Genomic DNA, 27,822 nt, shown 5'->3' with positions numbered 1-27,822 from the left:
CGTTTATTCCTAACTTCCCAGTTGTCTTGAACCCACTGAAGTCAAGTTCTCGCAGTTCCGAGTTAACAGTTGTTTTGAGGACGGCACAAATCATACTTTATTGATTGACAGCATGGCCAATGTTGAATGTTCATCATTTTAAACTTAATCCCAGATTTTGGACTACATAGCCACTCCACTGAATAGCAGGCCAGTCATTGCTTTGCAATGCTCGCAGTTAGCCACTGTCACTGATTCCTTTCAAACCACTCATTGTTGAATTTGCGATTTCCAAATTGTTGTGTAATGTTTATGTCCAATGGCCGATGAGCACCGATACGTTTTATCTATTATTTCTCTTCATTATTTCTCTTCATATGACAAGGATTAAAAAGGATTTGCCAGTAGATTGTTGACTTGATTCATGATGATGACTGCTAGCTAAGATTTTGAAAGTACGATGTTGACATAATCAGTCCAATCAAAGCTACTGTACATATAATGTTATTTGACATCATTTTATCTGTGGGCAATGACCTTGAGCTTTCTTGGATGGGCACTTCTAGTGCAACTCTATGGCAGCACCCAAGGGGCTAGAATTTTCTAGCTCTACCCTTAGACTTGGCGATGACATAGTGTCCTGTCCCCATGAGTGAAAGAACACTGAGCCAATTAGAGTACAAAGCTCTGTATTTTCTGCTGGCTTGCCCCACCAAAGAAAGCACTGAGCTAGGCTGAAACACCTGCATTTTGGAGATGCCTTACTCAAGAAAACAAATAAGAGACTATGTTTGTATGCAGCTTTATTATATATTAATTTGACATTGTTTGCAAACTGATATGTGACACATATTAATGCCAAAATTAACATGCAAAACTGTCAAGCCAAATCGGAGTGAAAATATTGTTCGCTATCATCCTCAGTAACTTTCCATCCAAGTTGTCATACCACAGCGGCTTGTCATTGTTGATAGACAACAATAATTATTTCACCTCTTCCACTCTCACTTTACAGAAATCAAAATGACAATGCTTATCTTTCATAATTTGATCAGTTATACTTGGATGGGTGGTGTCAGTGTTTGTTGCTGGCCTTTCATGCCTAAGTTTGCTAAACTTGCAAATGGAAATATCATTAAAGTAATTGGAAAGATCAGTGGGTTTTGTGATGAATGAGCCATCTGATTCATTGAATTTGTCTTTTTTCATTTAAGGTTCTTCAAAGCTTTTTTTACTATTGTTCTTTATATCATTTATCTTTGTTTTATAGTATAGTTTCTTCTTTTTATTCAGTTTAGTCACACAATTTCTCAATTTGTATTATGTTTGCCAATCGTTTGAGCAGCCAGACTTATTTGCCATTCCTTTTGCCTCATTAATCTCAACCATACAATTTTTTACAGTTGTTCCAGTCATTTTCTTAATGGGTGCATGCTTATTAGTAACTGGAAAAAGAAATGTCTTAAATGTGTCAAGTGCAGCATCTGGTTGCTCGTCATTACACACCACAGACCAGCAAATATTATTTACATAAACAACATAGGAATCACTACAAAACTTCCTGTATGACCTCTTATTCACCCAGCCTTTATAACTTTGGTTTTCCTAGATATGGCTACAATATTGTCATCACTACATCCAATGGATTTGGATACTACTTTAAAGCACATTTCTGCAGTATTAGTAAAGATGTGATCAATACATATTGATTATTTAATTCCTGCGCTGATTGTAACTATACCGGTAGGTTGACTGCTAACCTGAGCTAGGTTTTTCTTGAGCTGGCAGCTTGATGAAAGCTAGGAAATATTTAAATCACCCAGAAAATATACCTGTCTACCAGTGCCCAGAGCGAACAATTGTTGAATTGAGGTTAGAGGTCATTATAAACTGGGGTTAGAGGGTATACCACGGGTATGACAAAACATACATTTTTTTCTGCCCTAATTACATTGGTAGACAGTTTGTAATAGCAATAAGGTACCTCTGGTGCTAAGGGTTGTGTCCAAGCACTCTGCAATGCGTTGTCCATATACCACCCACCCTCGTGCCTTATTGCTTAATTATACGATGGCTCTTTTATTGATCCGTCCACTCTGTCCCCCGATGGGTCAAGACGACTGCACCCCACTCCAGTGGTTCAGGGCCTGCATTTGTTTGCATTTATTTAATTGGAGAATTATATGGAGAGTTGAACAAATTATCTTTAATATACTATAATGATGCCTAAATAGACAAATTAATTTGACTTTCAATTAACACAGTGCTTTTATGTTTTTCTCTTGTTATTGACCATGAGAGGGCTAACTTATTCCTTTCCTTTGGCGAAAAAGAAAGAAAAGAAGAGATAAGCATATCACGCTGGCCATGACAAATGATCAATGTATACTTTAGAAGTGTCTCATCTGTCTCAAAAGGCAGAACCAGCCCTAGACAGGATTCTTTAATTATGACTATATTTACTTCCCAAACACTAATTATACTAATTTACTGCACATAGCATGGACATATGGTATTAATATTCACTCTGCATCGATTGGGAATGGGTATGGCAGGTGAACCCAAACCCCTTTAATGTCGGACATTAAATATACTGACTCAAATACAAATAGATTTCTCACTTAGTCCGGTTGGGCAATATCTATTGGACATAACAATGGAATCATAAGTAATATTATGATATATATATATATATATATATATATATATATATATATATATACACTGAGTGTACAAAACATTAGGAACACCTTCTGGAAGGTTCTCCCATCTCTATAGAGGAACTATGGAGCTCTGTCAGAGTGGCCATCGGGTTATTGGTCACCTCCCTGACCATTAGCCCTTCTCCCCCGATTGTTCAGTTTGGCCAGGCGGCCAGCTCTAGGAAGAGTCTTGGTGGTTCCAAACTTCTTCCATTTAGGAATGATGAAGGCCACTGTGTTCTTCGGAATCTTCAATGCTGCAGACATTTTTTGGTACCCTTCCCCAGATCTGTGCCTCGACACAATCCTGTCTCGGAGCTCTACGGACAATTCCTTCAACCTCGTGTCTTGGTTTTTGCTCTGACATGCACTGTTAACTGTGGGACCTTATAAAGACAGGTTAGTGTCTTTCCAAATCATGCCCAATCAATTGAATTTACCACAGCTGGACTCAAGTCAAGTTGTAGAAACATCTCAATGATGATCAATGGAAACAGGATACACCTGAGCTCAATTTCGAGTCTCATAGCAAAAGGTCTAAATATTTTTCTAAATATTTCAGTTTTATTATTTTTATATATTTGCAAAAATGTCTAAAAATCTGTTTTTGATTTGTCATTGTGTGTAGATTGATGAGGATAAAAAATCGTTTGGTAAATTTTAGAAAAATACTAAAATTGTGGAAAAAGTGAAGAGGTGTGAAAACTTTCCAGATGCACTGTACATCTGTACAATGAGTTTATGCAGTCTATGCTTTGCTTTAAACAGAGCGGAGTTGCCTATTCATTTAAACATTGTCATTACTAAGCTATGTGGAATTGTTTTAAGAAGTTCATACCAAAAACGTTTGACCCAAGTTAAACAATTTAAAGGCAATCCTACCAAGTACTAATTGAGTGTATGTACACTTCTGACCCACTTGGAATGTGATGAAAGAAATTAAAGATGAAATAAATCATTCTCTCTACTATTATTCTGACATTTCACATTCTTAAAATGAAGTGGTGATCGTAACTGACCTAAGACAGAGAATTGTTACTAGGATTAAATGTCAGGCATTGTGAAAAACTGATTTTAAATGTATTTGGCTAAGGTGTATGTAAATGTCCTATTTCAACTGTATATAGAGCCTATAAAAAGGAAGAGAAGCTTAGGCCTAGCCCCAGAGAGGTAGAGGCAGAGAGACATGCCGGCGGCATGCTACATCACCGACATGCATTTTTTTTTAAATGTAAGATGGATACTGTGTCTACTAAACAGGTGTACATGTACAGGAGGCTAATTTGTACATTTTCTATCAGAATATTTTATATAATGATAAGCATTATATTGTTAGATTATAGGATTAACTCTGGTAGGCATGAAACATTCTTCCTCACCTCAAGTTCAACTGTCAGAGTCAGTTGGAGCGCCGGTGCACAATGCCTTCATATCATAGGTTTGCAGTAACTAAAGGTTAATAAAAGCCACACCAAACCTTCATAAAAATGTCTAAACTTTTTTACGGTAATATCAAAAGTAATTCAAGCCAGCATTTACAGGGAAAATACAAAAAATACTATTACACTGAACTAAAATATAAACGCAGCATGTAAAATGTTGGGCCCATGTTATATGAGCTGAAATAAAAGATCCCAGAAACGTTCCATATGCACAATGTATGGCGTTGTGTGGGCGTGCGGTTTGCTGATGTCAACGTTGCGAACAGAGTGCCCCATAGTGTTATGGTATGGGCAGGCATAAGCTATGGACAACAAACACAATTGCTAATGTTATTTATTTTACAACATACCTAAACTAAATATGGAGCACACAATTTAAAAGACTGATCGAATGTAATTAAGCGAATGAAAATGTCACAACAGAATTAAACAAAACAGGTTTTGCATATTTAAAGAACTGGTTTTGATTAATAAATAGGCTTACAATAATAATAATGATAAAACAAATTATTCTAACTTTTGTTTTACTTCAATGAAAAAGGCCTCCATCTTCATAATCAACAGTAGCCAGGCCAAGGCTTTTCTGTTGCTCTCTCTCTCAGCAGCAGGCGCACATGCATGCAAGGCGTGAGATAATTGTGCTTCAGTGAGAATGTGGGGTATAGGCTATGATAGACATCCTCTCCTGGACAATTTGGCCTGCTACAATTATATTTATCAGCTTTTCTTTTTTTTTTATCGGCCAAATTCCGGCATTTATCAGCTAAGGGAAACCCTGGAGTATTTTCCATCAAATTGTTTCCATCAAATTGACTTGTTGCAGATAAAAGTCTGTGCGTAAATACGTAGTGCACATAAAAATACCTACTGAGGTAAAATTGTACAGAATTAATCATTTTAATAATTTACTAAAAAGAGTGTAAAAGGCATCGATCTCTTCTCCAAGATTGACCTGTCTCGTATTCAAAGTGATGGCAGATATAACAAATTTGCAAACTTGAAAAAGTTAAATGGGTTTACATGCATTTTCAACTCTATACTGATGGTTTTGTCATAAAAATGTTGCATAAGTATAGCAAATGTTTTGTGGTGTTGTAGGCTAGTCAAGGTAGGATAATTGTATTCTCTATAAACAAGATCAATAGGGGACATTTTTTAGCTGTGGGTCTCATGTCTTCACTGTTCTTTCATGCTCAATGATGCACCTGGCCTCTTCGCTGCCTATCAGCTATTCCTATTTGTTCTTGTCAAATCATAGAAAAAATGTAGCAGCTTTTAATGTTTTTATGTGTAGTATGATTGCTAGTTAAACTATTGCAGATGTGGAAAATTATCCACCAACCAATATTGTCACTATGAATGGTGGATAGAAGACAGTATAAACTGTTAGACTGGTAGACTATACTGACCTATGGTATAGTAAAAGTTAGCACACGGAAAAGCGTAGTGCATAAGTGTAGTACCAAAACACCTTGTTAAAGGGGAGGCGCATGCAAGCAGATGAGGAAATGTGGCTGGGATGGAAGAAATATTACAGTAAATACTGCAAAAGGGCAAATGTAAACCAAGGGGAAAAATGAACTACCCTCCAATTAAAAACCACACAACCCTCCCCAAAGAAAAAAATGCTTGACAACCCTCCCCTATTTTGGACCACCCCATCCCAGTAATTTGCAATCTGTCCCTTATAGCGATTAACTTTTAGTATGTCTATAATGTTTGTTTATTTCGTTGCTGTGGTCACCGCCGGCTGTAGCACTCATGTGAAGGTACTTTCCGCTTTGACTAGACGGACAAGTGGGTACTCGGCGAACCTCTGCTCGGCCCAACACTCTGTGTCTGCAAATCTCCTTTATGTCACAGACCCCAGTAGTAGCTACAGAGGCATATTTTGACAAACTAACCGTGGAAATACGATGGTGTTCTCCGTTTGATGTTTTCCAAGTGTCGCGGGACTCGTCTGAAGGTAACCCATACAAATTAATGGAAGTATGGAGTTAGTTTTGTGCCAATAAAAAAATTTTGGTAAAATATCAGTCCAAAAAAATGTATGAAGTGCATTCAGAAACTTTTCAGACCTCTTGACTTTTTCCACATTTTGTTAGGTTTTATCCTTATTCTAAAATGGATGAAATATTTTTTTTCATCATCAATCTACACAAATCAAAAACAGGTTTGTAGAAATGTTTACTAAGCCAGGTACACTTGTAGTTGGGGAGTTTCTCCCATTCTTCTCTGCAGATCCCCTCAAGCTCTGTCAGGTTGGATGGGGAGTGTCGCTGCACAGCTATTTTCAGGTCTCTCCAGAGATGTTCGATCGGGTTCAAGTCCGGGCTCTGGCTTGTGTGACGGCCCTGAATTTTTCTGAACCGTCTCAGTGCAACTCCTTCCAATAGGGCGCTTTCCCTTTAATTCCCAATTAAATAGCCAGCATCAGCTGCACGAAAGTGGGGTTGTGATGGAGACGTGCATGAGGATGTGTTCAACCCTCAGTTCCGAAGCTTCTCTATTCCGTTTGTTTTGTTGCCGTTAAACGTGTGTTTTGTAGCCTAAGAGAGTTTACCCAGGATCGGATCCACTCTTCGCGTCCCTGGACTACACCTCTCCGTTCTTCGTGGCCTTTCTCCGCTGGAGATCTATTGGCGGATTGGATTGTCTGACTGACCGACTGACTACCACATTTTTGTATACGGTATTTCATTTGTTTGGATGTGATGTATACTGTGATTTGTGTAGTTAGTGGTAGTTGAGGACTTAATTAAGAGTTGATCCGCTTTAAGGTTCTGTGGTAAAGTAATTGTTATATTGATTGTATGTTTAATACTGGGTTTACGCTACACGGAATGAACGGACAAACATCGCGTGACAAAAGTCACCTGAGTTCACTGAACTCCTTTACCGGGCAGGACTCTTTTTAGGCCCGAGGTACAGGACATTTCTGGAGGAACCAGAACTCATTGTGATATTATTATATGTGTGTGTGTAATCATTGTTGTTGCTAATACAACCCACGCAACAGAATATAGTTGTTTTTGAAGTTCTTTCCAATGTTTTAAGGGTTTATGAAAAGTTTATTTCCATCCTGACTTTTACATAAGTCCTTTGTATTGGTGTAGACTTGACGGACCAGATGGGACTCATTCCCACCCAAACTAAAAGGAGAAACCAATGTTTTCTCTGGTAGGCACAACCTACCTGGCACCCCTATAAATAATAACCTCAAGTCAAAACCGTTACATAAAAAATGGCACCCCAGATGGGACAGCTCAACATTGAGAACTAACCAAAGCAAATATTTTGTGTGGAATTAAAACAATGGATTCACCCCAAGATAATGTGCTCATCCATGTCATACCTGTCAATGGGAATACACAGGGCCATTCTGACCATCAAGCTGACAATACAAATCATAATGTGAATGGAGATAATGGAGTTGATTTGGGCCAGAGCCCTGGGAATCTGAATGCTCGGCCTGAGCCACAGGCCACAGGCGGTCTAACCAGTTACTCACTTATTGACATGGATCTGTGTGGAAGTACTGAGCTAGTCCTCCCTCTGACACCCAACCTTCCTCCATTGTCTGGTTTATCTCCAGAGGTTGTAGTCTTACAACTTCAAGGTGACATCCTTGATATTCGTCGGACTCAACAACATCTCCAAACTCTTATCCACCATAAATTCAAATGTCTGAGGGAAGAGCAACAACAGAGTGCCATGGAATTCAGAAACTCACTGAGCACTCTAACCCACACGCTGAAAGAGCTCAGTGAGAGTGGAAGACGGGAAATGACTGGTGCCATGGACAGGCAGTTTGACTACCAACGAAACCAACTCACTGCCACTCTCCAATGGCGCCTGCAACATCACCACACTGAGGTCCTCAAGGATGTTAATTCTGTTTTTTCTCCCATGGTTAACACTGTAGACCACTTGCAGACAGAACTCTCTAATTGTGTTAAAATGTTGGATGACGTGTCTGTGGACATGGCCTCCATTAGGCACAACTCCTTACACAGAGTTTCCCTGGTGTCCACTTCAGTTCAGACCACTGAGGGCCAAGCTGGCACCTCTGAATGTCCAAGACCGTATCAAGTAAACCCTTCCAGAAACCACAAATCACAACAGGCCAACACACCTAACTCTCTTCGCAGGAATGACCATCCTTCTCTGGGTGCTTTAACCAGAGCTGAAACCCCAAGAGTCACTGCCTACGCCCCCATCGACATCCCCTTCCTTTCAGTTAATACCGCACCAATCGGAAGCTAAAAAGTTACATGATTGGGGTTCAAATGTGGCAGTCTTCTCTGCCATTGCTCCGGTACCACTAACCCTTGATAATCCTTCTGATGATCTCCTTTTACAGGCTGTGAGAAGAGCTCAGCTGGAACAGCCAGAGGAGTTAAGGCTGTTGGAGCAGCTGCAGAATAATGCTGATGTATGTACTTCAAAGCTAGGACGCACCGGGCTCCTGAAGCACAAAATATTCCTTACACAGGAAATGCCGATCAAGCAAAAGCCATATCGTTTGTCCCCAGCGAAGCTAATCATCCAAAAGGGACTCATAAATGATATGTTAACCCAAGATATAATAGAACGTTCCTCCTCTCCCTGGGCTGCTCCTGTTGTCCTCATCCCAAAAAAGACTGGTGGTCTTAGATTTTGTGTGGACTATAGGAAGACCAACAATGTTTCCCAGACTGATGCCTATCCTCTTCCCACCATCCATGAGATCCTGGAGTCATTGTCTGGCGCTGTTGTGTTCACTACCCTTGATCTCAATAGTGGTTATTGGCAGGTTGAGATGGACCAGGAAAGCAAGGACAAGACTGCGTTTGTCTGTGCCGAGGGCTTGTTTTCCTTTAAGGTGATGCCCTTTGGATTAAAGAATGCCCCTGCCACTTTCCAAAGACTCATGGAGATTGCGTTAGGTGAGCTCAAAGGGAAGATCTGTTTCGTCTACCTGGACGATATAATTATCTACTCTCAGAACAGAGAAAGACACTTTCAAGATCTTCAAGCAGTGTTGGACAAGCTAAGAGAAGCTGGTCTGACCTTAAATATGAAGAAGAGCAACTTCTGCCAAACCTCCCTGAAGTTCCTTGGCCATATTGTGTCTTTCGACGGCATTCATGTGGATCCTGAAAAGACAAAGGCTGTACAAGACTTCCCTGTGCCAACCACACTCAAAGCCCTTCAACGGTTCCTTGGTATGGCTGGATGGTACCATCGGTTTGTGTCTAACTTCTCCCAGGTGGCAGAACCCCTCAACGCGATGAAGCGAAAAGGAGCGAAATTCCAATGGACGGCAGAGTGCCAGACTTCCTTTGAAACCCTGAAACGACATCTCGTCACACCTCCCATTTTAGGTCATCCCAACTTTGATTGCCCTTTTGTTGTTTACACTGATGCAAGTGATGTTGGACTTGGTGCTGTCCTAGTCCAACAGACTGGACTTGGCACTGAAGAAGTGCTAGCGTTCGCCAGTCGGACATTGAATGGAGCAGAACGGAACTACTCCACAACAGAGCAAGAGTGCCTTGCAGTGGTCTGGGCTTTGGAAAAGTGGAGGTACTACTTGGAGGGAAGACACTTCACTGTGGTCACTGACCATTCCTCCCTTGTGTGGGTGTTCAAGACCAACAAACCAAGCACCAGACTCATAAGATGGGCTCTACGGTTGCAAGAGTTCACATTTGCAGTGGAATACAGGAAAGGAAAATACAACACTGTTCCAGATGCCTTGTCCAGAGCTCCTACTTGTGATAACGGTGGCCCTGATCTTACATGTGCTACTGTCCTGTCAAGCAGTCGAGACTCGCCCAAAACGGACTTTCCCATCTCTGATGAGGCCATATGGAAAGCTCAACAGGATGATCCAGAAGTACAGGCTTTGTACCAGACTATCCTGGAAGATGGAGAAAAGATGGTCAATCCTACCACAAAGCTGACCATCATTGAAGATAAAGTCTACCGAGTCGTACAACTACCTCACAGAACACTCTACCAAATGTACATACCGGACACTCTACGCCTACAACTGCTTCAACATTTCCATGAAGACCCATTAGCTGGTCATTTGGGCAGGTTCAAAACCTACAAGCGGTTGCAAGCGTTACTCTACTGGCCACATCTGAGCATGGATGTGAAGTCACACATCCGAAATTGTCAGGTTTGTCAAATGTACAAACCAGAAGGTAGAAAGCCTGCTGGCAAGTTGCAGCAAACGGTGGTTACCCGACCTTGGGAAATGTTAGGAGTGGATTTGATGGGTCCATTTCCTAGAAGCTCCAATCAGAATGTGTACATACTTGTTTTTGTTGATTACTATTCAAAGTGGGTGGAACTCTTTTCCCTGCGTCAGGCCACAGCAAGGACCGTCTCTAACATCCTTACGAAAGAGATCCTGACTCGCTGGGGAGTGCCTGATTACATCCTGTCTGATCGAGGTTCCCAATTTGTCTCTGATCTCTTTGAGGAGACCTGCCAAAGATGGAACCTGAGGCAGAAGTTGACCACGGCCTATCACCCACAGACCAATCTCACTGAGAGAGTAAATCGAACCTTGAAGACAATGATTGCTTCCTATGTAGGGACCCAGCACAAACACTGGGACAAGCACCTTCACGAGTTTCGATTTGCCCTGAATTCTGCTGTGCAAGAGTCCACTGGAGTCACACCTGCAGAGCTGAACCTAAGTCGTCCTCTCCGAGGACCCTTGGATATGGTGCTACAGCCCCAGCAGCTTACTCCAGACGCTGTTTGCTATGACCAGGTAGGCCATCTCCATGACTTGAGAGCTCTTGTCTCAAAGAACATGATCCAGGCTCGACTCAAGCAGAAGAGAAATTATGATAAGAACAGACGAGACATGCAGTTCCAGCTTCGTGATCGGGTGTGGCTTCGCTCTCATCCTTACTCGAAAGCTGAACAATTCTTCTCGGCCAAGCTCGCTCCTAAATGGCAAGGACCATATAGGATTGTGGAGCAGATGGGCCCTTTGAACTACCGAGTGGTGAAAGAGGACACAGGTGAAGATATGCGCATCGTCCATGTCTCACGCCTTAAGGCCTGTTACCCTCGGCTGAGGAATTGGAGGCGATTGAGCGCCGCAAGGTCCTGGATACCTTTGAAGAGGATAGTGAGGATACTTTTCTCGGATTCCCAGACCCAGACGTCTCGCACCTTAAGGCCTGTGACTCCTCAGCTGAGGAGCGTGAGCTCCAAAAAGTAATGAATATTTTTGTAGAGGAAAGTGATGAGGAGACCTTTCTCGGTTTCCCCGACCAAGATGTGCCTTCCAGGGCAATGGTCGGCTTTTTCCAGGGGAGGGGGTGTGTGACGGCCCTGAATTTTTCTGAACCGTCTCAGTGCAACTCCTTCCAATAGGGCGCTTTCCCTTTAATTCCCAATTAAATAGCCAGCATCAGCTGCACGAAAGTGGGGTTGTGATGGAGACGTGCATGAGGATGTGTTCAACCCTCAGTTCCGAAGCTTCTCTATTCCGTTTGTTTTGTTGCCGTTAAACGTGTGTTTTGTAGCCTAAGAGAGTTTACCCAGGATCGGATCCACTCTTCGCGTCCCTGGACTACACCTCTCCGTTCTTCGTGGCCTTTCTCCGCTGGAGATCTATTGGCGGATTGGATTGTCTGACTGACCGACTGACTACCACATTTTTGTATACGGTATTTCATTTGTTTGGATGTGATGTATACTGTGATTTGTGTAGTTAGTGGTAGTTGAGGACTTAATTAAGAGTTGATCCGCTTTAAGGTTCTGTGGTAAAGTAATTGTTATATTGATTGTATGTTTAATACTGGGTTTACGCTACACGGAATGAACGGACAAACATCGCGTGACAAAAGTCACCTGAGTTCACTGAACTCCTTTACCGGGCAGGACTCTTTTTAGGCCCGAGGTACAGGACATTTCTGGAGGAACCAGAACTCATTGTGATATTATTATATGTGTGTGTGTAATCATTGTTGTTGCTAATACAACCCACGCAACAGAATATAGTTGTTTTTGAAGTTCTTTCCAATGTTTTAAGGGTTTATGAAAAGTTTATTTCCATCCTGACTTTTACATAAGTCCTTTGTATTGGTGTAGACTTGACGGACCAGATGGGACTCATTCCCACCCAAACTAAAAGGAGAAACCAATGTTTTCTCTGGTAGGCACAACCTACCTGGCACCCCTATAAATAATAACCTCAAGTCAAAACCGTTACACTGTGCCACTCAAGGACATTCAGAGACTTGTCCTGAAGCTACTCCTGCGTTGTCTTGGCTGTGTGCTTAGGGTCATTTGCCCCAGTCTGAGGTCCTGAGCGCTGTGGAGCAGGTTTTCATCATCTCTCTGTACTTTCCTCCATTCATCTTTCCATAAATTCTGACTACTTTCCCAGTCCAAGCCGCTGAAAAACATCCCCACAGTATGATGCTGCCACTACCATGCTTCACCATAGGGATGGTGCCAGGATTCCTCCAGATGTGACACGTTTTTTATTTATTTTTTATTTAACCTTTATTTAACACCGTGTTCAAAGAAGGGCCAGAAGTATACAGAATGGTGTCGTCTGCGTAGAGGTGGATCAGAGAATCACCAGCAGCAAGAGCGACATCATTGATGTATACAGAGAAGAGAGTCGGCCTGAGAATTGAACCCTGTGGCACCCCCATAGAGACTGCCAGAGGTCCGGACAACAGGCCCTCTGATTTGACACACTGAGCTCTATCAGTGAAGTAGTTGGTGAACCAGGCGAGGCAATCATTTGAGAAACCAAGGCTGTTGAGTCTGCCCAATAAAAATGTGGTGATTGACAGAGGCAAAAGCTTTGGCCAGGTTGATGAATACAGCTGCACAGTAATGTCTCTTATCAATGGCGGTTATGATATCATTAAGGACCTTGAGTGTGGCTGAGGTGCACCCATGACCAGCTCGGAAACCAGATTGCATAGCGGAGGAGGTACGATGTGATTCAAAATGGTCAGTAATCTGTTTGCTAACTTGGCTTTCAAAGACCTTAGAGATGCAGGGTAGGATAGATATAGGTCTGTAGCAGTTTGGGTCTAGAGCGTCTCCCCCTTTGAAGAGGGGGATGACCGCGGCAGCTTTCCAATCTTCGGGAATCTCAGACGATACGAAAGAGAGGTTGAACCGGCTAGTAATAGGGGTTGCAGCAATTTCGGCAGATAATTTTAGAAAGAGAGGGTCCAGATTGTCTAGCCAGGCTGATTTGTCGGGGTCCAGATTTTTCAGCTCTTTCAGAACATCAGCTATCTGGATATCAGCTATCTGGTGAAGGAGAAATGGTGGGGGCTTGGGCGGGTTGCTGTGGAGGGTGCCGGGGTAGGGGTAGCCAGGTGGAAAGCATGGCCAGCCGTAGGGAAATGCTTATTGAAATTCTAAATTATAGTGGATTTGTCGGTTGTAACAGTATTTCCTAGCCTCAGAGCAGTGGGTAGCTGGGAGGCGGTGCCCTTATTCTCCATGGACTTTACAGTGTCCCATAAGTTTTTAGAGTTTGTACTGCATAATGCAAATTTCTGTTAAAAAAAGCTAGCCTTAGCTTTCCTAACTGCCTGTGTATATTGGTTCCTAACTTCCCTGAAAAGTTGCATATCACAGGGGCTATCCGATGCTAATGCAGAACGCCACAGGATGTTTTTGTGCTGGTCAAGGGCAGACAGATCTGGAGTGAACCAAAGGCTATATCTATTCCTGGTTCTACATTTTTTGAATGGGGCATGCCAATTTAAGATGGTGAGGAAGGCACTTTTAAAGAATAGCCAGGCATCCTCTCCTATCGGGATGAGGTCAATGTCATACCTGGATACCCCGGCCAGGTCGATTAAGAAAGGCCTGCTCGCTGAAGTGTTTTAGGGAGTGTTTGACAGTGATGAGGTCGTTTCCTCGTAGACCCTAACCTGTGCATATAGTGATAATGAAAGAGATATTGCCTCTAGAGATAGCATTTAAACCATGACATTCAGGCCAAAGAGTTCAATCTTGGTTTCATCAGACCAGATAATCTTGTTTCCAATAGAGTCCTTTAGGTGCCTTTGGGAAAACTCCAAGCGGACTATGTGCCTTTTATTGAGGAGTGGCTTCCGTCTGGACTCTCTACCATAAAAGGCCTGAATGATGGAGTGCTGCAGAGATGGTTGTCCTTCTGGAAGGTTCTCCCATCTCCACAGAGGAACTCTGGAGCTCTGTCAGAGTGACCATCAGAGTGACCATTCTTGGTCACCTCTCTGACAAAGGCGCTTCTCCCCCAATTGCTCAGTTCAGCTGTAGGAAGAGTCTTGGTGGTTCCAAACATCTTCCATTTAAGAATGATGGAGGCCATTGTGTTCTTGGGGACCATCAATGCAGCAGACATTTTTGGTTACCCTTCCCCAGATCTGTGCCTCGACACAATCCTGTCTCAGAGCCCTACAGACAATTCCTTCAACCTCACGGCTTGTATTGACATTTATTGTCAACTCTGGGACCTTATACAGAAAGGTGTGTTCCTTTCCAAATCATGTCCAATCAATTTAATTCACCACAGGTGGATTCCAGTCAAGGTGTAAAAACATCTCAAGGATGACCAATGGAAACAGGATGCACCTCAGCTCAATTTCAAGTCTGATAGCAATGGGTCTGAATACTTATGTAAGTAAGATATATGTTTTTTTACATATGATAAATTAGCAAAAAACATTTTAAAATGTTGTGTATTGTGTTTAGATTGAGGATTTTTATTTATTTAATCAATTTTAGAGTAAGGCTGTAACAACAAAATGTGGAAAAAGTAAAGGGGTCTGAATACTTTTCGAATGCACTGTATATACATTAATATATAATTCCTGAGCTTTCTTATATATCCCAGATATAGCACAGACACTTCAAAACCTCATTCCTTAAGATACATTTTTTGACTGTATTTTTTGCCATTTATTAATGTGGTATTCAATGCACTTCTATGGGCTATAGTAGTAAAGGCCAAATTGTCACGACTTCTACCGAAGTCGTTGCCTCTCCTTATTCGGGCGGTGCTCGGCGTTCGACGTCACCGGTCTTCTAGCCATCATTGATCCTTTTTTCATTTTCCATTGGTTTTGTCTTGTCTTCCCACACACCTGTTTTCAATCCCATTCATTACCTGTTGAGTATTTAACCCTCTGTTTCCCCTCATGTCTTTGTCAGAGATTGTTTTATTGTCAGTGTAGTGTGATTGTTGTATAGGTGCGCGTCGCGTCCTCGTACCCATGTTTGTTTGTTTATGTACATTTAGTGTTATGGAGCATACTCCGTGGACTTTATTAAAAGACTCCATTTTACACTCCATTTGACTCTCCTGCGCCTGACTTCCCTGCCACCTATTATTATGCATTGACAGAATCTCTGAAGTCAGCAGGAGAGGACACTATGCCCATGGAGCTGGAGGAACGCGTTCAGGAACAAGCGAGGGAGCTTGACGTTATCAGCTCCGTCATGGATCACATTGTCATGAAAATGGATCGCTGGGAGAGACAGGGAGTTTCTCCAGCGCCACCATCACCACAACCGGAATCTCCCGTGAACGTTTTTTCCTCTCCGGAATCGAAGATCCATTTATCACTACCTACGGGATACAACGGAGATACTACCGGCTGCCAGGGTTTCCTCCTTAAACTGAACTTGTATCTAGCCACGGCCTCCTCAGTACCATCTGACCGTGAGAAGAGTTACGCCCTCGTCTCATGCCTCACCGGGAAAGCCCTGGAATGGGCCAGCGCTGTGTGTAGTAGGGAGGATGCGGCAAAGCAGCGGGTGAGCTTCTCTATCATCTGAGGCAGGAGACGAGGAGTGCACAGGATTTTGCTTTGGAGTTTAGGACCTTGGCTGCCGGCGCTGGATGGTGCGACAGGGCCCTGATCGACCATTACCGTTGTAGTCTACGCGAGGACGTCCGTCGGGAGCTGGCCTGTAGAGACACCACCCTCACATTCGACCAGCTGGTGGACATGTCCATCAAGCTGGACAACATGCTGGCTACTCGTGGACGTCTAGATCGGGGTCTGGTTGTTCCATCCTCCCGCACCCTCTCTCCCGAACCTATGGAATTGGGAGGGATGGTGCGCAGGGAGACCGGAGGGGGTTCCCGCTGGAGCACCATTCAAGGTCGCAGAGAGCACACTGCTGGTCGGTGCCGGGTTGGTTCCTCTGGGAATAGAGAGGGCAGGCAGGGCATTCTGGCGTCACCCCAGGTGAGTAGGCACCATTCTCATCCAGAGCCCTCTGCTGCACTAATGTTTGTCTCTGTCTCTTTTCCTGATTTTTCACTGCATTCCCAGTATAAGGAGCTAGTAGATTCAGGTGCGGCTGGGAATTTCATTAATAAAAGTCTAGCTCATAGTTTAGGGATCCCTATTGTTCCTGTGGATATGCCTTTCCCTATTCATGCCTTAGATAGTCAACCATTAGGGTCAGGGTTTATCAGGGAGGTAACCGCACCTTTGTGTATGATAACGCAGGACGGTCACAAGGAGAAGATTAGTCTTTTCCTTATTGATTCTCCTGCATATTCTGTGGTGCTAGGCCTACCTTGGTTTGTCATAACCCCACTGTTTCTTGGCCACAGAGGGCTCTCACGGGGTGGTCGCGAGAATGCTCAGGTAGGTGTTTAGGGTTTTCCGTTGGTGCTACTATGGTGGAAAGTCCAGACCAGGTCTCCACCGTGCGCATTCCCCCCGAATATGCCGATTTGGCTCTCGCCTTCTGTAAAAAGAAGGCGACTCAATTACCACCCCATCGACGGGGGGATTGTGCGATAGATCTCCTGGTAGACGCTGCATATCCCAAGAGTCACGTGTATCCCCTGTCGCAAGCGGAGATGGAGGCTATGGAGACATATGTCTCTGAATCCCTGCATCAGGGGTTCATTCAGCCATCCATTTCACCCGTCTCTTCGAGTTTCTTTTTTGTGAAAAAAAAAGGATGGCGGTTTACGCCCGTGCGTTGATCGAGGTCTTAATAAAATCACAGTGAAATATAGTTACCCGCTACCTCTGATCAATACGATTATTGAGTTAATACACGGGGCACGTTTTTTCACAAAATTGGATCTCAGGAGTGCGTACAATCTGGTGCGTATTAAGAAGGGTGATGAGTGGAAGACGGCATTTAGCACCACCTCAGGTCATGATGAGTACCTGGTCATGCCATATGGGTTGATGAATGCTCCATCAGTTTTCCAATCATTTGTGGATGAGATCTTCAGGGACCTGCACGGGCAGGGCGTAGTGGTGTATATCGATGATATTCTGATATACTCTGCTACACGCGCGAAGCATGTGTCCCTGATGCGCAGGGTGCTTGGCCGCCTGTTGGAGCATGATCTATATGTCAAGTCTGAGAAATGCTTGTTTTTCCAACAATCCATCTCCTTCCTAGGGCATCGGATTTCCACTTCAGGAGTGGAGATGGAGAGCGACCGCATTACAGCCGTGCGTAATTGGCCGACTCCAACCACGGTAAAGGAGTTGCAGTGTTTTTTGGGGGTTTTCCAATTAGTACCGGAGGTTTATCCGGGGTTTTGGTCAGGTGGCAGCTCCCATTACCTCACTGCTAAAGGGGGGCCCGGTGCGCTTGCAGTGGTCGGCTGAGGCGAACAGGGCGAAACTATGATGTGGGGAACCGAGAGCTGTTAGCTGTCGTAGAAGCTTTGAAGGTGTGGCTCTCGACCCGAAACCTGCCCCTTCGCCTGCTCTGCCGGAAGCTGGGTCCGCGGTTTGTGGGGCCGTTTAAAGTCCTGAGGAGAGTGAACGAGGTATGTTATAGGTTACAACTACCCGCTCATTACCGTATTAACCCCTCGTTCCATGTGTCTCTCCTCAGGCCAATGGTGGCTGGCCCGCGGCTGAAGTGCGTAATGTTCCTCCGCCTCCTCTAGACATCGAGGGGGTTCCGGCGTACTCTGTTCGATCCATTTTGGATTCTAGACGTCGGGCGAGGGGCCTTCAGTACCTCGTGAACTGGGAGGGGTACGGGCCGGAGGAGAGATGCTGGGTTCCGGTGGAGGACGTGTTAGATCCTTCCATGTTATCAGAATTCCACCGTCTCCATCCGGATCGCCCTGCACCTCGCCCTCCGGGTCGTCCCCGAGGCCGGTGTCGACGCGCAGCTGGAGCCGCGCATCAGGGGGGGGGGGGTACTGTCACGACTTCTGCCGAAGTCGTTGCCTCTCCTTGTTCGGGCGGTGCTCGGCGTTCAACGTCACCGGTCTTCTAGCCATCATTGATCCTTTTTTAATTTTCCATTGGTTTTGTCTTGTCTTCCCACACACCTGTTTTCAATCCCATTCATTACCTGTTGTATATTTAACCCTCTGTTTCCCCTCATGTCTTTGTCAGAGATTGTTTTATTGTCAGTGTAGTGTGATTGTTGTATAGGTGCGCGTCGGGTCCTCGTACCCATGTTTGTTTGTTTATGTACATTTAGTGTTATGGAGCATACTCCGTGGACTTTATTAAAAGACTCTATTTTACACTCCATTTGACTCTCCTGCGCCTGACTTCCCTGCCACCTATTACACCTATGCATGACACAAATTCTATATTTTATCAAATAATTTTTACACACTTATTTTGGTATACCAAAAATAGAAATGATCTATGGTATGACAGTCTTAAAACAATTCTATATGTTGGCTTAGTAGAACCCCCTCCCACCCCCACCTACCCTTTAACCCTAATTTCTCCTATAAGTCTCTTTGGATAAGAGCGTCTGCAAAATTACCAAAAAAAATCTGTAAAAAAAGGTTAATAGTAGAAAAATCTGACCTGGATGTTAGTAGGGCCAGCCAAAGGTTAAAGACACAGTAGAAGTCTACATGTTGCTGTCGTGGCCTGAATGCATAATTGTTTGTGAGGGTGAAGTGCTTTCTCACCAATTACCATAATAAAAGCCAGAGCTTTGAACACAATATGCAATTTGGAAAATTAAATAAAAAATCTGACTGCAGCGTACATATTTATTTTTATAGTGGAAAAAAAAACTAAAATCCACAACCCAAAACAACACTGAAAGCCAAACAGTTGCAAAGATTTTATCATAAATAAATATTAATTATCGTAATACATTTGGCTGTCTCGAGTCCCTTGCCGATGCATCCATCTGTTTTTTAAAAGGATTATCCTAGGACCAAACTCAATTACCTTTCTTAATCATGGAAAGTACAGAAAAGCTCTATTAGCCAAATTACAGCCAATTAAAAAGTGCACGCTTAGTGTTTAACCCTAGCAGAGAGGTCTGGGCTTTCAACATGGGACTTCAGCTTGTTCACCTCACAACTCAAACATACTACTTTTAAAAAGGCATCCAAGCTTGACAACCAACACATAATGATTTTATCATTAAGTTCAAAATTCTTCTTATTTACAATAACAGCAATTTGACTTTCCTCTGCTTTTCCCAAACACAGGCAGTATAAAGAGACAAAGACATCAAAGTGGAAGTGCTGGGGAAAATCGATGATACAAGGGTTCAGAATTGCAAAGAGAGGTAAAACAGTGGGTGTCAGCTTTGGAGAGAAGAGAGACAAAGCCTCCTGCAGAGTGCAGTCAGCCATGTGAGGTAAAGCTGCACACACACACACACACACACACACACACACACACACACACACACACACACACACACACACACACACACACACACACACACACACACACACACACACACACACACACACACACACACACACACACACACACACACATAGAATTGCCCAACCCCCGAAGTGAGTCTTCTTATCAGCTAACTGTATGTAAGGATTTCTCTGTGTTGTCTTAGGGATTCTACATTTTCTCTGTTGATCTTGCCAACCCCCATTGTCACACCTCTGAGAGGCAGAGGTTCTGTTGTGACTACATCATGTACAGTTGAAGTTGGAAGTTTACATACACTAAGGTTGGAGTCATTAAAAATCGTTTTTTCAGCAATCAAATTTCTTGTTAACAAACTATAGTTTTGGCAAGTCGGTTTGGACATCTGCTTTGTGCATTACAATTCACTGTATCACAATTCCAGTGGGTCAGAAATGTACATACACTAAGTTGACTGTGCCTTTAAACAGCTTGGAAAATTCCAGAAAATGTCATGGCTTTAGAAGCTTCTGATAGGCTAATTGACATATTAGCCTATCAGAGTCAATTAGAGGTGTACCTGTGGATGTGTTTCAAGGCCTACCTTCAAACTCAGTGCCTCTTTGCTTGACATCATGAGAAAATCAAAATAAATCAGCCAAGACCTCAGAAACAAAATGGTATACCTCCACTGGTTAATCCTTGGGAGCAATTTCCAAATGCCTGAAGGTACCACGTTCATCTGTACAAACGATAGTATGCAAGTATAAACACCATGGGACCACGCAGCCATCATACCACTCAGGAAGGAGACGCGTTCTGTCTCCTAGAGATGAACGTACTTTGGTGCGAAAAGTGCAAATCAATCCCAGAACAACAGCGAAGGACCTTGTGAAGATGCTGGAGGAAACAGGTACAAAAGTATCTATATCCACAGTAAAACAAGTCCTATATTGACATAACCTGAAAGGCCGCTCAGCAAGGAAGAAGCCACTGCTCCAAAACCGCCATCAAAAAGCCATACTACGGTTTGCAACTGCACATGGGGACAAAGATCATACTTTTTAGAGAAATGTCCTCTGGTCTGATGAAACAAAAATAGAACTGTTTGGCCATAATGACCATCATTATGTTTGGAGGAAGAAGGGGGATGCTTGCAATTCGAAGAACATCATCCCAACCGTGAAGCAAGGGGGTTGCAGCATCATGTTGTGGGGGTGCTTTGCGGCAGGAGGGACTGGTGCACTTCACAAAATAGATGGCATCTTGAGGCAGGAAAACTTTGGATATATTGAAGCAACATCTCAAGACATCAGTCAGGAAGTTAAAGCTTGGTCGCAAATGGGTCTTCCAAATGGACAATGACCCAAAGCATACGTCCAAAGTTGTGGCAAAATGGCTTCAGGACAACAAAGTCAAGGTATTGGGGTGGCCATCACAAAGCCCTGACCTCAATCCTATAGAATATTTGTGGGCAGAACTGAAAAGGCCTGTGTGAGCAAGGATGTCTACAAACCTGACTCAGTTACACCAGCTCTGTCTGGAGGAATGGGCCAAAATTCACCCAACTTATTGTGGGAAGCTTGTGGAAGGCTACCTGAAACATTTGACCCCAGTTGTAAAAAATTCAAGGCAATGCTACTAAATACGAATTGAGTTTATGTAAACTTCTGACCCACTGGGAATGTGATGAAATAAATATAAGCTGAAATAATTAATTCTCAACTATTATTCTGACATTTCGCATTCTTAAAATAAAATTGTGATCCTCACTGACCTGAGACAGATCATTTTTACTAGGATTAATTGTCAGGCATTGTGAAAAACTGAGTTTCAATGTATTTGGCTCAGATGTATGTAAACTTCTGACTTCAACTGTAGGTCTGATATCTGATGGGAGGTTAACTTTACAGTAACACTATCGGTCAACAAACTTAGATTCATTGTACCTTCTCTTATGTTCCTGACTTGCTGTGGTGAGATACCGAATCTCTTTAATGAAATAATGATTTGAATGAACTGAGAAACTTATCCTTATTTTAGATTTGTGTTTTCTCTTTAAAAACGAAACATAGTATGGCATATGTTTTTGGTTTTCCCATGAGATTTACGTCATAGCACAAGCCTCTCTCTCTCTCTCTCTCTCTTTGATCATGCTTGGAATAATGCCTTGTAATGCGTTTTCATGCTTTGTCACTTAATCTTTATGCCTTGTATGTGAATCCAAAGTAAAGTAAATAAATACAGTCCATTCTCAGACATTTCTTCACTGCCTATTACTGTAACTCAACTATATTTTTCTTGCATATTGCTATTTATCTGATGGATTCGATAATTCATTTAATGGGCTAAATGAATTGTCTTCTTATGAGTCGCATGTGAGGTATATTATATACATGATAAATATTACTACACACACACAGGCACTCTCTTTCTGGTTCCTCACCATTGCCAGTGGCACAATGCCACCCAAGTCCTGTGGTGCCAGGCGGATGACGGTCTGGACCTCATCAGTGATGGAGCGTGTAGGAGGGTACTCCACCTGCCACATAACCACCCGGCTGCCCAGCGGGTCCAGTAGCCCGTTCACCTCCAGATCCACCTGGAGGACCCTCTGGTAACCCGCCTCCAGCCTGGGGGAAGAGGGGAGGGGAGAGGAATGGAGGGAAAGAAGTGTTTTTTATTTGTATGATCAAGTGACCTTGGGTGTTTAGAAAAGGCATTAAGGGTGTATTAACATTAGTATCATCAATAGCCACGTTTCCATCCACAGTTTTAATCCAAGTAAAGTCATGGCGTTTTAAAAAAATTGTGTGATGGAAACAAAGTGTCGGTAGAACTATATGAATGTCAACAGACAATATGATTGTTCGACATGGTGGGTTATTTTTGTGTCGGTAAAATGTATTATGCAACGTATTGCTCTGGAAACAATCTATTGAGCAGTTGTTGATAGAATAACCCTCATGTCGAGGTAAATTTGCAATCACAGGATGTTAGGTTGTGTGGTACTCCCACTGTGACTTGGAAAAGCATGCACAGTTTAGGCTACAAGGTGGTGTCTGCGTGGTGATGAGCTTGATGCTCCTTTCCAATACATTTTGAGCATCTTAACTTGTATGCTAGTGACATGATGATCGGTGCTTAGCTGCCAATAAAAAATGAAAACGATCTTGCTCTTATCCATCTCATCATGTAACGTAACCTTTCCAGTGTCCACTTGTCTAGAGCATGTGCGAAAACCAGATTGGGCAAATCTGTTTTGGTAACACTTTATTTGGATAGTCCATCTATAGATGCTCTACAGACTATATACAGAATATCAGTAACATCTCAACTGCATGTTTGTTGAAATGTTACTGACATGTATGTTGACTATCCAAATAAAGTGTTACCCATGCTACATCTGGTGGGGAAATACATATATACAGTGGGGCAAAAAAGTATTTAGTCAGCCACCAATTGTGCAAGTTCTCCCACTTAAAAATATGAGAGAGGCCTGTAATTTTCATCATAGGTACACTTGACAGACAAAATGAGGGAAAAAATCCAGAAAATCACATTGTAGGATTTTTAATGAATTTATTTTCAAATTATGGTGGAAAATAAGTATTTGGTCAATAACAAAAGTTTACCTCAATACTTTGTTATATACCCTTTGTTGGCAATGATAGAGGTCAAACGTTTTCTGTAAGTCTTCACAAGGTTCACACACACTGTTGCTGGTATTTTGGCCCATTCCTCCATGCAGATCTCCTCTAGAGCAGTGATGTTTTGGGGCTGTTGCTGGGCAACACAGACTTTCAACTCCCTCCAAAGATTGTCTATGGGGTTGAGATCTGGAGACTGGCTAGGCCACTCCAGGACCTTGAAATGCTTCTTACGAAGCCACTCCTTCGTTGCCCGGGCGGTGTGTTTGGGATCATTGTCATGCTGAAAGACCCAGCCACGTTTCATCTTCAATGCCCTTGCTGATGGAAGGAGGTTTTCACTCAAAATCAATACATACATACATACATACATACATACATACATACATACATACATACATACATACATACATACATACATACATACATACATACATACATACAAAATCCCCATTCATTCTTTCCTTTAAACGGATCAGTCGTCCTTGTAACGGTTTTCTGTATGGGAAAGAGAGTCGGACCAAAATGCGGCGTGTAGATTGCGATCCATGTTTTTTTGAACTGAAGCAACACGAATCTAAATACAAACATTACAAAACAATAAACGTAACGAAAACCGAAACAGGTGCACATACACACAGAACAAGGACATCAAGACACTAAGGACAATCACCCACAAAACCCAACACCAAACAGGCTACCTAAATATGGTTCCCAATCAGAGACAATGACGAACACCTGCCTCTGAGAACCATATCAGGGCCACGTCCGGCTCTGGTGCTGGACGTGGCCCCCACTTCACCGTAGTCTTAGTCCCCCACCTTGTCCGCTTCAGTGGCCTCCTCACCATGGCAACTCTTCTCAATGGACAGAGGGGCGGCAGCTCGGGACAGAGGGGTGGCAGCTCAGGACAGAGGGGCGGCTGCTCGGGACAGAGGGGCGACTGCTCGGGACAGAGGAGCGGCTGCTCGGGACAGAGGGGCTCTGGCGGCCCCTCGCTGACTGGCGGCACTGGCGGCCCCTGGCTGACTGGTGGCACTGGCGGCCCCTGGCTGACTGGCGGCTCCTGGCAGACGGGCGGCACTGGCGGCGCTGGGCAGACGGGCGGCGCTGGCGGCGCTGGGCAGACGGGCGGCGCTGGGCAGACGGGTGGCGCTGGAGAGGAGGAAGGCTCTGGTAGCGCCAGAGAGGCGGGAGACTCCGGCAGCGCTGGAGCCATTTGAGCCATCTGACCATTTGAGTCCCTGGCGGTGTAGTTTTCTTAATTTTTTAAAATGTATTTAACTATGCAAGTCAGTTAAGAATACATTCTTATTTTCTATGACGGCCTAGGAACAGTGGGCTGTTCAGGGGCAGAACGACAGATTTGTACCTTGAACTTGCAACCTTCCGGTTACTAGTCCAACGCTCTAACCACTAGGCTACCCTGCCCCCCTGTAGTGTGTTACTGATGGTAGGCTTTGTTACTTTGGTCCCAGCTCTCTGCAGGTCATTCACTAGGTCCCCCCGTGTGGTTCTGGGATTTTTGCTCACAGTTCTTGTGATCATTTTGACCCCACAGGGTGAGATCTTGTGTGGAGCCCCAGATCGAGGGAGATTATCAGTGGTCTTGTATGTCTTCCATTTCCTAATAATTGCTCCCACAGTTGATTTCTTCAAACCAAGCTGCTTACCTATTGCAGATTCAGTCTTCCCAGCCTGGTGCAGGTCTACAATTTTGTTTCTGGTGTTCTTTGACAGCTCTTTGGTCTTGGCCATAGTGGAGTTTGGAGTGTGACTGTTTGAGGTTGTGGACTTTTATACTGATAACAAGTTCAAACAGGTGCCATTAATACAGGTAACGAGTGGAAGAGCCTCTTAAAGAAGAAGTTACAGGTCTGTGAGAGCCAGAAATCTTGCTTGTTTGACCAAATACTTATTTTCCACCATAATTTGCAAATAAATTCATAAAAAAATCCTACAATGTGATTTTCTGGATTTTTTTTCTCATTTTGTCTGTCATAGTTGAAGTGTACCTATGATGAAAATTACAGGCCTCTCTCATCTTTTTAAGTGGGAGAACATGCACAATTGGTGGCTGACTAAATACTTTTTTGCCCCACTGTATATATTTTTTAGATTTTATGAAATTCACATGAAAATCTGTCTCAGTTTGGATGGAAACCAAGTTAGACAAAAGGAGACGCAGACATAGGGAAAAGTGAGTGCCAAACAAGAGGAGAGCTGTTAAATAGTATAACATGTATCCACTGCAACCCAAACTCAGTTCAGTTCAGTTCTGTCTCACATTCCCCAGAAGCATGAGGGAGAAAAAAGCAATTTACTTTTGTTCCTCCTCCATGGCACATTTCACAGAGAAAGATCTTATCTGAAAAGAATAACATTGGCTCTCCACTGATTGCGATGCAAACAAAGCAGGAAAAACGATGAATACAAAATCCTAAACTCTGATTTCCTGAGCCTTCAGTTTGATCAGCCTGCCTGACTGTCTGTCCCCATGGCATTCTTTATCTAACATAAAACTAGATACAAAAGTAAACATCCCGGGGAAACAAACAGTGTACAAGGCATTGTGAAACTATAACTTGCAACTGGGATCTGAAACTTACTGTCAATTCTGTGTAATACATACAAACAAACCCTCTCGTATCACTGTATTTATTGTGTGTATAATCACAATTTAAGTGCATGCTGAGATGCCACCAAGTTTTCAAAGTAAGTGCAAACTCAGACAGGCATTATACAATCGACAGGGGAATAAATTGGATTGGAAACTGATCTCTGTATTGTATTGCACCAACTTCCAAGTAAGGTCCTCATGAGTGTCATATTGTGCAACAGGATCAATACCCCAAATCCACAAGGCGAGAACACTGATCCATGGTCTTGGAGCTGAACATTCTAGCTGAGCATATATTCCATTTTAGACTCCCAGAATTTTTTCTGGTTTACCATTTCAGAAAATTACAACCACACTTCAAAGACTGGTGGTCGGTGAGATCAATGCGCAATGAGAGTTTTGGAGGACAGACTGTAATGTATGACGACACCGTACTGCAGAAATTACTCTGTTCAAATCAACTCTGACAAGCTAATCTCACAAACTATGAATAATCTGTATGTGGCCACATTGACAAGCTTATTTGGCCACATCGACAAGCTTATCCACTTCTGCCCCCCCCCCCCCACCCCGCACACAGTGTGTGTCCAGCAGAGGGCAGTGTGTTATCTGGTGGCTGGTACTGCCACAGCAAGTGTTTGGGATGATAAATGGCTGCAGCCTGCTGGCCAGAGAGGTCAGCCAGCTTTATTATGTGTCTCATTATAAACATAACCATACTGTGCCCTTTCAATGGAGCCAGAGAAAGGGCGCATTAGAAAACTATAGTCGAAGAGTCAGCTACTTGCTTCTTTTTCTGCTGCTTCTGCTGCTGCTTCGAGATGGATGCCTGAGACGGACAAAGACTAAACTAAATAGGGTTCTAGCTAAGAATAAGTCCCACGATGCCAAGTGTACAGTAGTTACTGTGAGAGAGTGCTGCGTTAAGAGAGTGGATATTAAGGACTTCCCTGGATCGTCAGGCTGTTTACTGTAGACCTGGGTGTCACAGTAACCCATGTGCTGTTTTGTGCCGTTCCCTCTGACCTAACAGCAGTCAGGAAGAAACAGAAGCATCCGTACACACATGTAGAGATACACACGAACTCACTGTTGGGCTTCGTGACATTCCTCTCCAGAGGAGAGCTGTTGTGACAAAGGGCTCCAGGAATGAAAGTATGACAGAAAAAGATAGAATACCAAGATGTCAGCTACCCAACACAGAGGGCCTGTGCAGCAGCTGTGTGCATTCCTTATGCCTAACACCTTTATGAATGGGCCTATGCAACCACAGGAAGGAAGGCAACTTTGCTATGGTGACTCCTTTCAGGCGCAGCAACGATTTGGTTAGCAGTGACAACAATGATACATCAAAAGAACAGAATCAATTCAACACAAAGCCTCCGCGTGGAGTGGGCTGCGGTGCCGCAGTGGGCCTGTTTGTGTGTGTGTGTGTGTGTGTGTGTTGGGGAGAAATTAATCGTTTGGGACCATAGAAGTAGAAGCAGATGAAATGTAGCTAGGCAGGAACGCGTGCTAATCGGTGGAGGATTCTCAATTCCTATAGGTCAGAAGTAAGGGCTTGTACTCTGTGGTGGGCTGGAAGTTGCCTGAGGCCCAGATCCAGCGGGACAGTAACCCAGACAGAGTGCTTCCATCTGGGGCAGCTCTGGGAGGTACAGCCCCCCCCACTGAGGAAGCGGGGAACACAATCAGGGAGCCAGCATGGGGGCCAAGACCTGGAGCTTTACAGGACGGAAGTGGGCAGTTGAAACACACACAGGCACACACACACACACACACACACCACCACAGGACACAGAGAGGGAGAAAAGGAGG

The 27,822-nt window shown here is 43.6% G+C and overlaps 1 protein-coding gene across 1 annotated transcript in view; it reads right to left on the bottom strand.

The window, feature by feature from the left end:
* The window catches only part of LOC118385355 (transmembrane protein 132C), a 213,351-nt gene that overhangs the window by 58,994 nt on the left and 126,535 nt on the right, over positions 1-27,822 (bottom strand). Inside the window, exon 4 of the mRNA XM_035772439.2 lies at positions 22,181-22,367. Coding sequence (XP_035628332.1) covers positions 22,181-22,367 — 187 coding nt within the window. The remainder of the gene's footprint in view (positions 1-22,180; positions 22,368-27,822) is intronic.

Source organism: Oncorhynchus keta, chromosome 6, assembly GCF_023373465.1.
Source record: "Oncorhynchus keta strain PuntledgeMale-10-30-2019 chromosome 6, Oket_V2, whole genome shotgun sequence".
Taxonomy (NCBI): Eukaryota; Metazoa; Chordata; class Actinopteri; order Salmoniformes; family Salmonidae; genus Oncorhynchus; species Oncorhynchus keta.
The sequence above is the reverse complement of the archived record's forward strand: the minus strand, read 5'-3'. Positions and strand labels throughout refer to the sequence as shown.